The 12,019-nt window shown below is 42.3% G+C and overlaps 1 protein-coding gene across 2 annotated transcripts in view; it reads right to left on the bottom strand.

The window, feature by feature from the left end:
* The window catches only part of scpep1 (serine carboxypeptidase 1), a 50,103-nt gene extending 39,038 nt beyond the window's left edge, over positions 1–11,065 (bottom strand). For both annotated transcript variants that reach the window (XM_080724331.1, XM_080724332.1), the window contains exons 1-9: positions 10,948–11,065; positions 10,291–10,439; positions 8,377–8,466; positions 7,288–7,443; positions 6,233–6,307; positions 5,538–5,610; positions 3,896–3,933; positions 2,210–2,338; positions 1,408–1,492 (exon numbers count right to left, since the gene is read on the bottom strand). In XM_080724331.1, coding sequence (XP_080580457.1) covers positions 1,408–1,492; positions 2,210–2,338; positions 3,896–3,933; positions 5,538–5,610; positions 6,233–6,307; positions 7,288–7,443; positions 8,377–8,466; positions 10,291–10,439; positions 10,948–11,011 — 859 coding nt within the window. In that variant the 5' untranslated portion in view covers positions 11,012–11,065. The remainder of the gene's footprint in view (positions 1–1,407; positions 1,493–2,209; positions 2,339–3,895; positions 3,934–5,537; positions 5,611–6,232; positions 6,308–7,287; positions 7,444–8,376; positions 8,467–10,290; positions 10,440–10,947) is intronic.
* Between the last annotated feature and the right edge of the window lie 954 nt (positions 11,066–12,019).

Genomic DNA, 12,019 nt, shown 5'->3' with positions numbered 1-12,019 from the left:
CTTCACTTTGTGAAAGAACGCACAGATTTGAAACTTGGAGATGCTGTTGTGCAACGCATCACGCCTCTGATTCCTCAACGGCAGCATGCACTGTACAGGAAGAGACACACAGGGGAGGGTGCACTGCAGCTCTGTTTGGGTCTAGGGAGGCTACGCCACCCTCTAAGGCCCGCATTAAGAAATACTTGAAATAAAAAATTGAAAAAAATCAGATGGTGTTGTAGGAGTCCTATTAAGAGGAAAATGTAATGTTTTTTTCAAAAAAATGTTTTTGTAAGATTTTATAGCCATAAATCAAAAATCATAAATCATGCTCTAATTTACATATGGGGGATATTTTTCAAAATAATAACATATGTACATGTTCTAGACATTCTAATGATCACCAAAAAGAATAGTACAGGCATTTTACTTATGTTTTTTTGAGGTATAGCTTCCATGAAAAAGTGAGATGTTGTTCGTCAAAACTCTGGAATTTCAGCGGGTGTGGCGGGTGTGAATGTCAGCCCCTGTGGGGGGTATTTATATGCAAATATTGTGGCCAATGGCATTGTAATACTAAACAATAGAATCCAATGGTGGTGTTTAGGTGGTAGGGGGAGCTAAAATAAAATGATTTAAACCTTTTTTTGGATAAAATACAAACGTTGTAATATTACAACCGTGGGCCTTAGAGGGTTAATGGCAGCTCGTCGCGGCCAATATTACACAACCTCCGTGTAAAAGAGGCTACAGAGACATGACAACTGTTTTAGAAGGGTAAGACAGCTGGGTGTTCAATAAATGCATACAACCTACCTCGTCAAATCTTTACAGTGTACTTTGTACACTCAACACGTCCCTGAGGTGTCCACTGGGTACAATAATAGTCAGTCTCTGAATAACCTTTTAACGGTCTAGTTCACACAATGAATTGAATTTACTTTTAATACCCTCTTACAGCATTTTGAACTATTTGCTTCGTTGCAGTTTCTCTTGCTTACTTCATTTCCTTTAGTCTTGCTTTTGGGGATCATTATTTTGGTTTGTTTGGTCGTCTTCAAATGGCACACACTTGTGTCAACTCTTGTTGGTTTTAAATGTGCTATATAAATAAAGATTGCTTAATTTGGTTGCGTAATTATCTCTGAATGCAAGTAGTTGTATGTGTGTCCCTTGCCTTTCACTGTAGATGTTCTAATTGAAACATTATGTTCAAAGGTAGAAAAAGGGAAGAGCTGTCAGAGGACGCGACCGTGGATTCATTAAGGGCTGAAGTGGAAAGAAATTTGTCATTTCAAATTCTACTACTCATGTGCATACGATAATTTGTCATTCATTATGCCATTGTTTTGTAATGACATGCTGACCGAGGGAAGATCACATTCTGGAAGAAAGGAAGAAACCAAACAATGTTCTCTGTCTTACAGATGAAGTCGCTTCCCTTTGAACTGCTGAGTGCCTCATCGGGGTCTTGGGTCAGAATGTTGTAGAAGTTGACGCCATTCGTATTCTGACATGAAAGAGGAAAACTTTAATAGCGATAACAAACACCAACATTTTCATTCAAAGTTAATTGCAAATCTAAAAAAGAAACACTAAAAGTAGGCAGGATAACGCAGGAAGTAGTAATGATGAGGATCCTCTGAAAGCATTTCTGGGTACCAACTAGGTCATTCACCAAATATTCGAATATTCGAATATCAAAGTCACTATTCGACGTTGTTCACCGAAATCGAATATTCGCTTTTTTTATTATTATTATTGTTTTCTCTTTAAAAAAAGATATAGTTTATAAAGCTTGGCTAGATAGGAAGTCATAAGAATGAGTTGTCAATGCCCCTGGTGGATGAATTTGTTAATGCTCTATACCAGGGGTTCTCAAACCTTTTTAGGCCGTGACCCCCAAAATAAACATATTTGAACTGGGGACCCCCCACCCTGACAAGCACTTGGAATTGTAGGTATTACATTTAATGCAATCTGAGTTCCCAGAAGATCTTTACATTTAATGCGACTCTGTTCCGCAGATACACATTGGGAAAATAGCCGATCTACATGCTCACAACGCCTCGCAACGCGAGGCGTTGTGAGCATGTAGATCGGCTATTTTCACAATGTTCGCCTCTTGCTTACTTAATATTTGACAGTCCCGTCGACTATTTGAATACTTTGAGGTGGAATAATTCGAATACTAAAGATCTCTATTGGTGACTGCCCTGGCACCAACCTGCTCCACCACGGTTTCAGTCATGGACCACAGCTCTGTGGCCTTCAGGAACTGCTCCTGCTCCACTGCTTTCTTCACAGCGTCCGCTGCACTGCTGACCTCCGACAGGCCGTAGTCATCCAACAGGGACTGGACAGAGGAGACGGCAACGGAAAGATATGTGAGACAGAAACTCACAGTACCACTGTACTGGCCCTAGAAACCCACAGTACCACTGTAGTGGCCCTAGAAACCCACAGTACCACTGTACTGTAGGGCATTAACGAAAAGGTCGACAAGTCGACTGAGTCGACTTCATTACACAAGTCGACTCCCACCAGAGAAAGTCGAACGTCGAAGTTGAAAAAGAAAAAATCCTTCGTATTTTTTTCTATCATTATTTTTGCTCCCATGTGTGCGTCTGTAAAGCATTCAAACAGTAGGATTGCTTATTGCCAAGGACGGAATGATCCAATATTACAGTGCTACATTACATTTGGTATAACATGGTTCTATTGTGAAAATAGCAGATCTACATGCTCACGCCGCCTCGCATGGCCCAAGACTTATGTCGGAGTACCACTCTACTGGCTCTGGACTCAAGTAATTTATGGGGTGATTTGTATCAAATACACACCCCATGAAGCCTTGAATTCAGGGAAAGGTTTTAGTTTTTGTCGCAATCCTAAGCCACTAATTTGATGACTTGCAGAGTTGCGGATTCTCCTATCGGAAACATTAGCATCTTTTTGCTGATCATTATTAGCTTAGCAATGAGACAAAGAATTCAAGGCTTCATGGGGTGTAGAATACTCTTTTGGGTGAACTACTCCTTTAAGTTCAGTACACCGTTTTTTTTTCTGTGTGCGGTTATCATCATAATCTTGATTTGAAGGTTAAGGTAATTGCAGCCGAGACATGCACAACTCAGTTGTCACTAACCACATGTAGCGCAAGTTAAGAGAAAGGAAACATATTTTTCTGAATGGCAAATAGAAGCTCTGAAGTGCGTAATGAGTTAAACCACACCCTTTACTTGTTGTAGTCGACGGCATATAGTGCTCAACGTCTGCCTCTTCTCACCAATTATTACCCGGCTTGGTTGAATGCTTGATTCTGATTGGTCGAGCGCTAAAATCAGCGGTGAATTATGAGCGTATAATGACCGCTCCGCTCTATAATTCACCGCTGCCTAATCAAAGGCTCAGAGCAGCTGCTGCAGACAGGATGCACTGTGTGTTTTTAGTGCCGTATCCAACATGGCAGCCATGTAAACAAACACACAGCGTAATTTACAACCAAACGTTGCTCTGAAAAATGTTTTAAAAACCATTTGAGGCGAGAAATAGACGACGCAGTAACAGAAAATGGATTCTATTTGACCAGCACTTCCTTGTTTTCCAAGGCGACCGTGTTGCGCTCGGAGGGGACGCACTTCGGAGGGGGGCGCACTTCGGGCTGGGGGGACACACTGAGGGGACGCACTTCGGGCTGATAATTCCCCTCGGCTCCGCCTCGGGGAATTATCAGCCCGTCGTGTCCATATAAGCCATAATGACCGCGCAGCAAGACCTTATCGCATAGAATAGGGAAGCTAGGGTTCATGTGGTTACCCAAGACATGTTACACAAAGCTCAGTTCATCCAGTACATTGCAGACATTTCATAGGTGTGTTTTCTGTGCGCTGTGCATGAGTGTCCGTCTCACCGTGGTGTAGAGATAAGGCCCCCAGGTCATAACAGAGTCTGCAGAGAAGACAGAAACGTCAAAGAAATTAGCGTGTGGGGTGTTCAGAGATAGACAGCATCTCTGAATACCAACAATTGGTTTTAACCACTTAAACCCTCTATTCAACAGGGGGTCCTCGGACCAAATCTTCCAATCCTTTTTATATTAACAACTTGAACCCTAGTGTCCATATTCTGAGAACTGTAGCGAAAAATAGCAGATCTACAAGCTCGAGGCGTTGTGAGCTTGTAGATCGGCCATTTTTGGCAAAGAGGTTTGGTGTAGAGGGGAAAAAGAGTACTACTCTTTAGACTAAGTACAGAGTAGAAGGTCAAGTTCATTAGGTAATGACGGCTCAAGTGGTTAAATATCTGAAACACAAATTGACATGAATCCAGAATACAATGAAGATTGTGCTGTCAAACGATGCAACTATATGGAATCTATGAACAGGTTGTGGGGGTCCCTGCTTCATCTCTCTCAACTTAGGGGTCCTTGGCCTGAAAACGTTGAAGACCCCTGCTCTATGCTTAGAAAGTTTGACCCAAGTTGACTGTACTTGCCCGCCTCCCCCCCTGCCCCAAAATCCCCCTATGTGTCGCAATGCGACAAGATAGGCCATTTTCAGAGAATGTTCCATCCAGAACAGGGATGGTAGTTCAAGTGGTCGAGAAGTGATTTACAAAGTGACACTTTTACAGAGAACGAGAAGGAGCTAAATGCGTGTTGACAGGGAGAGGGCATCGGTTTCTGGCATCAGCGGGCTTCACAGATGCTGAGCACAAGTACTTTAGCCCGTTATCAAGCCAAGCCAGTCTCAGGATTGGCACCAGTGCACCCTTAAGGAGATGTCACATTACAAGTCCTGCATGCTAAATAACCAAGTTGATGTGTCTGGAATTCTGTGACATCTAGGACAGGGGTTTTCAAAGTGGGCGACGGGGCACCCTGGGGTGCCGTGACGGCAGTCCAGGGGTGCCGTGAGATCATTTGATAATATTTGGAATTTATTTGAACACTTGAAAAAATATTTAGTATCATTTTAAACTTGAAGTACAAAGTTATTTTCAGTCAGTTCTAAACAAAATGGCTATTATCTCAACGTTTTCCTCACAACATAATCACTAAAATATTGTCACTGTCGGGCAGAAACCTCGTATCTCCAAGTTTCAAATGTGTTTGTCTTTTGGTAAAGCAAAGCCCTGCTTCATCATACAAGACTGTCGCACAAAACTAGTGAAAACAGCCGATCTACAAGCACACAACGCCTCGCGATGCGTTGTGTGCTTGTAGATCTGCTGTTTTCACTAGTTTTAGTACATTTTATAGATGATGAATACAAAACGGTTTTGGACATACAAGGTTTCCACCCGACAACGACGATATGCTATAAATATAAGGTGCTGGGAGTGAAAATTATAATGTAGAGGTGCATCGGATTAAAAACTATATTTATGGGGTGCCCTGAGACAAAAAGCCGAATTGTCGAGTACCAACACAATAACTTCCCAGCATGCACTGTGTGAAGTTTTACCCGAGTTTGTCGTCTGAAGAGTGATTCTAATGTTATAAGGTGTATGAGGGACAACATTATGTCAAGGCTGAACTGACCGATACTGACCTAGTGGGGAAATCCATGAGTCTCCAAGCGCCACCCCAGCAAAGTTGCATTTCACCATGCCTTTAGCTATGGCCTTGACAGAGACACATGTCAATTAAACACATGCCAATCATTCATATCGTCACTGTCGGGCAGAAACCTTGTATCTCCAAGTATCAAATGTTTTTTTGCAAAGTTAAGCCCTGCTTCATCGTACAAGGCCGCCACACAAAGGTAGTGAAAACAGCAGATCTACAGTACAAGCACACAACGCCTCATGTGCTTGTAGATCGGCTGTTTTCACTAGCTTAAAAAAAAATTAAATGATAAATGCAAAACGAATGGTTTTGGACATACAAGGTTTTCACCCGACAACGACAACATTCTGCATTTAACACATAACATTTTCACCTGGAATCAGACTTTTAGCATGTTTGAACTGAATTATTCCATGGCATTTTTATTGTTAAAAAAATAAAGCATAGCGTTGCTTTGGTTTGCATGTCCATAGTGTGGCTTCAGACATCAGAAGGGCTGCATTTACTAAGGAACAAACTCAATGTGTCATTCGTCTTTAGCTTAAATTTGGCTCACCATCCTATGACACCATCTCATTTTCATATGACACAAATGACTAACATACATCACATGCAAGTGAACAACACTGTCAAAAAGAGAAGTCCATGGGAGAGGGGGAAAAATAAAAACCCACATACTTTGTGCAGTTCCAGGGATATAGCTGCAGCCATCTTCCCTCCATACGACTCAGAGAAAATGTAGAAGGGGATATTCTGTAGAGCACAGCCCATCATGGCACTTTTATTAGTGCCATCATTACAATGACAGATAAAGAAAACAGGAACGTGAAAGAAGAAATCGACCGTAGAGACTTTATGAGATTTATAATGCACAAATAAAACCAACACCGATCAAACCGATAAAGCATAACGCCTGATCTTTGCTGCCAAAAATAAGATCTGCGAGCTCAAAACACATCACACTGCAATGCGCCGCGGGCTTGTAGATCCATTTTCGGTGCAACCAAGTACAACACAGTTGAGTTTAAGAGTACATGGATGTGGTTGAGGATCTCAGCGCGTCACAACGCATCGCGCTGCGACGCGTTGTGAGCTTGTAGATCTGCTATTTTCAACAAGCAACACCTGAGGCTGAGAGCAACCATACATAAAATTACTTTCTCCTCCACTAGTCCCTCCCTGATGTTTTAGTCTAGTTTTTATTTTGTTGACGAAATTGTCAATATATTTAGTCTTAGTTTTAGTCATCACAGCTTAGTTTTTATTTTTATTGAGTTTGTCAGTGAAAAAAAACGCAGTCGACACACATTTTTCATCATAGTTTTAGTCGACGAAATCAACACTGAGTCGTACCTAGGGCTGTCACGATAGGACATTTTAATTGTCACTCAAATAATTGGCGATTAACGATTTAATTGTGTTTTTGTCATTGACAATTACATTTCTGTTTGGCTTTTAGGCTTTGAAGTTGCACATGGCAGATATGACACAAAACCTAAATACATGAAGAAATTACTGACATATTTGACAACTTACTACTTAAAAAATAACATTGATAGTGGAAATAGCCGATCTACAAGCTCACAACGCGTCGCATCGCGGCGCGTTGTGAGCTTGTAGATCTGCTATTTCCACTATTTCTGTCATTTTTCAACATTCACGATTATGACGATTATGACAAAATAATTCCGATAATGTCACATAATCACGATTAGACGATTCCCTAGTCGTACCTGGAATTCCTTCTTCTCTGTGAAGAAGTGCTTCAGGAGAACCAACATGTCTGAGGCCACTGTGGCCACGTCTTTAGCATAAGCGTCTGGTCTGTCCGCGTAGCTGAAGCCAGTGCCAACAGGGTTGTCCACAAACAACACGTTGGCTTCCTGCACCTGAAACATGCACGCACACATCGTTATTCAAGTCATTGCAGCGCTGCTGTGCCAAGAAACATGGTAATTTGAGACCATACTGTGCACTTGCAGCAAGATACTTGAGGAAAGAGGAATACTGCAGTGAATACATATGGTCTCAAATTACTGAGGATGTGCAGTTTTAAAATTGTCGGCTCGCTGTAAGCGAGCACACGTATGTTATCTTCGTTATTTATCTATCAAGTTCTCCTCAAAATTATGTAATCTATCAGTCAAGCTCTCCTCAAAGTGACAATTTATCAGTCAAGTTCTCCTCAAAATGACATAATTTATCAGTCAAGTTCTCCTCAAAATGACATAATCTATCAGTGAAGTTCTGCTCGACAGTACAAAGGCCGGGCCCTTAGCCAATGAGGTGCAGCCAAGGGTAGATCTTTATGCCCGTATATGGTGTTAAATGCGAGCCCGCACTGTTTCGTAAGAACAGTATTTCTATTTGCCAGACCCATGAAATGGGTAGGCCTACATAAGCAAATGTCGGTCTGTCCGGGTTTTCTATATAAAGGGTATATATGATGATGACATGATGATGACATGCCTACAAAAGGCATGATGTCATAAATGATGATGACAGACAGGGGGTCTGGCACAACCAGGTTGACCTGGTCTAGTTTTTTCTTGAGATACCATATGAACAAGCGTACACAAGATCATTTCAGAGGAGAATTTCAAACTACAGCTCAACATGGCAAAGACATTAGTTCACAAGGGGTTATAGATGGGAAACAGCCAGGCGGACACTTCAAATATTATGAATAGAATGCATTGTACCCGTCAATGCAAAGTTGCAGATTTTCTCCCACAATTCAGTTATAATCTCCAGTCATCGAGTACGTGACTGTAAAACAGTGAGTGATTGTAAAACAGTGAACCTATGAAAAGTCATCTTACCCAGCTTGTTTTCCTGGGTTGTTGGTCTCTGTCCAGAGGGCCGATCTCCTCAAAGTTTCCAAAGCCACTGCCTGAACCTCCGGGGCCACCCTGAGAACAACACAAAGCTTAATCCAGGCTTTGGAATAGTTCGTACATTATTTCACATACCACGCAAAGTGGTGTCGTTCCCCAATTCAGGTGCCGGCTACACGGAGCTGGATATTTCTGAAGCTAGACATTTTTTTATGCTGTTGGGGCTTGCAGCCACACGAAGCAGAATATTTTTGCCGCAAAGCTGGATATTTTTTAAACCGGATAAATAAGTGGAGACATTGAAAAATATCTGGATATCTGGATCCGTGTTGACATGGAACCCGGATATCTCTGAAGACTTTACTGTGTGTGTGCTTGTTAGACCTAGATATCTTTGTCGTGTGGACCTAGATATTTTTCTATGTGGATATCTGAAAAAACGGGACATATGAAATATCCAGCTCCGTGTAGCCAAGGCCTAAGAGAGGGTTTCATCTTCAGTCATTCATGAAGTTCAACATTACCACAACAATACTTTTCCCCATGACATTTGTTGGCTATTTATTTCTTAATCTAGGGAAAGTCAGATTAGGCCAATGCATTTCTTTTTCCAAATTTGCATGGTTGTGTACAATCCCAAATTTGCATGGTTGTGTACTGTGTACAATCCCAAGTGGAAGATGCCTGGTAGCGGAACCAAACAAGTCTCCAGCAAGCCATGGCCCATCTATACTGGAAGTATCTAGCTCACTGAGGTTAGAGAAGCGTGCGTGCGTCAAACCCAATTTGCAGCGTTTTCTTAACCTAATTTCCTCACAGCAGACAATTTGATGTCATAGATGGTTGAATGCAGTTAAGGTAATAACGTTAACTCCAAGTATGTGTTTAAATTATGTGTGGTTAGCGTCACACATGTGGCTGATTCACACACGGTCACGCAAAGTACCCACACTGGAGGGGGGGGGGGGGGGGGGGGGGGGGGGGGGGACCATCTGATCTGGTTTAGACCGGATGGCATCACAGACCGGATGACAGAAGAAGTAGTCAATTCCACAGTCAACAGTCTGGCCACGCGAGACTACATAAGTGTGCCATCTGGTTTGGTGTGCCATCAGGCCTAACATCCAGCCAGAGTTTAGTCCGTTTTGACTACAAAATGACGTAGGACGCCATCCACTGCCGACCAGATCAGAAGCCCCAAATTGGATGTGATCCCAGGCTAGAGACTGACTGCATGCAGACTCTATGCCCCCCGTCCCTCGTACTGCACAAGCCACTGGCCTCCACTCGGACTACAGACCAACTCCTCCTTCTCAGAAGTCCAGCACCACACATACTACAGTACACCTTACACCCATGATTCCCAGCAAACTACACGCTTCAGTGAAAACCTACAGTACAGGCGGCCAGCGGGCTAAGCAGCGCGAGTCTTTGTCTCTGTAATAACAGGAACAAAGGCTAGTGTTGTGTAGACGCCTTGTCTGCTGGTCCTGTAGCTGGGATGGAAGATGAGGAAAGGGCAGCGTTTGCCCATTTCTAGATGAGAAGTTGATACATTGTCTCTTGTTTGTAAGGCAGGGCACTGGGCTAGGCTAGTGCCATTCTCCTGTGCCCGCAGCCTGGCACAGGAGGATCCGGTGACCTCGCTGTCAGACCTGAATGCGACAGATTGTGGGGAGCGCCACATCTGCAAGGACAGAAAACGTTTCGGAGGGTGCCCTCCGCCCTGGCCACACAAATTAAACGCCTAAATGAAATAAACCCTGCGACAAGATCATTGGATTTCATTTCACCGTTTAGACCTTTAAATGGGACATCAACAATGTCTTCTGTGGTCTATAGATTGAAGATTCCCCCAGCCTCCTCCTTTTTTAGATCACAAAAGAGTGGTTTGTTTACCTGCAGCCACATCACCAGAGGCAGCTGGTCGTATCGTGCAGTCTGGCTGTCTGCATAGTACAGCCACCAGAACATGTTGGCCGCATCCCGCACCTGCACATAACCCCACACTTCTTTAGCATCTGGCGGTGGCAAGGGACTCGACCGACCTGTGAGGGAATGTAGTTCAATTACATATAGCACCTTTATTGGTCACTGATCTGATTTATAGAATACTTTTTTTTAAAGTTTGCATAGGAAAAAGGTACAGTTTCACTTCCGTTTTTTCACTGGTACAAGATCAATTAAAAGGATTGATTGATTGAAGACTTTATTAGAAGTTTGCATAGGAAAAGGTACAGTTTCATGACGGTACAGTTCACTGGTACAAGGTCAACTTTTAGGAGGATAAAAAAAAGGTGGTCCTTTTTTTAACTCATAACATATCCGATTTATCCATTTCATTTCAAGATTAGGCCTATCCAGATTAGTTTAAATCGCACAATCCAGTATTTGGGAAGGATGGCTATGAATGGCCGTTTAACTTCCACTTTCACATTGAATAGAAGAACGCATGTTGTAGCTAACCTCTCTCTACAGTCTACAGCATATCACATACGTCCGACTCCAATAGAATAGATCACTTGTAATTCACACATTTATGTACACGTAGCCTACCTGTATTGAGGACCAGGGCGAGAAGAACCACGACGCAACGGAGTGATGTTTTCAGATGTCCCATTGTTCGAGTTGTCTGCGGGACAGGATGATGGTGACTTCACTGCTTTTCTATTCTACCACATGGATCATGTGACCATAGTGATCAGCTGACTGCTGCCTGTCCTGTCTGACTGAACTCACAGCTGCGCAGTGCGCACGATGATTTCCAAACAAACCACACGTGTTTGTATGTTGACATGTTGACTATAGCTATGGTTGACAGCCTCAGCCGGTGGTGGAAAAAGTATCAATTCTCCAATAGCCAAGATATAAAATAGGGCTATATTAATGTAGGCCTACGCTTTATAATATTATCATTTATATCTGCAAAGTAACTAGTAACTAAAGTGTTCAAATACATGTAGGGGAGTAAAAGTACAATATGTGGATCTGAGATTTAGTGGAGTAGAAGTAAAAGTACTGGAAATTGGAAATACTCTAAAGTACAAATACCTCAAAAGTGTACTTAAGTACACACTCACGCGTTGTGGACAGCAGAGTGGTATCACTGGATGACGTGGAAGGAAGTTGTTTTGCTGCGTTTACAGTCTGATGAGATTTGGAGAATGACAAAATGATTAGAGGATTCCATATTTCTGTATTGTTTCAGAACAATATGACAGCTGTATGTAGCCGTTTAACTGAAATAATTAGATCATGGATTAGTTTAGGTTCATGGACAGGTCAGGAATGATAGCTCAAAGCTCAAAAAGTGTGCAATGTATTTTGTGAAATTAAACACATGTAGGCTAATAGTCTACATACGTTTAAAATACAAAGGATCGAACGTGCCACTCTGGTCCATCGCGGAGGTGACGCGATACCAGTCCATTGATTGATTGATTGATTGATTGATTGAAGAATTTATTAGAAGTTTGCAATAGAAAAAAGTACAGTTTCATGACAGTACAAATCACTGGTACAAGGTCAACTAAAAGGAGATCCTAGAAAGCCGAGGCTTATTTCCACAGGAACCACACTTTAAGTATCTCATATGAAGCACATCCAGATATCTAATATAGGCCTATAT

The sequence above is a fragment of the Nannobrachium achirus genome (genome assembly GCF_963921795.1).
Source record: "Nannobrachium achirus genome assembly, chromosome: 4".
In the NCBI taxonomy this organism is placed as follows: Eukaryota; Metazoa; Chordata; class Actinopteri; order Myctophiformes; family Myctophidae; genus Nannobrachium; species Nannobrachium achirus.
The sequence above is the reverse complement of the archived record's forward strand: the minus strand, read 5'-3'. Positions and strand labels throughout refer to the sequence as shown.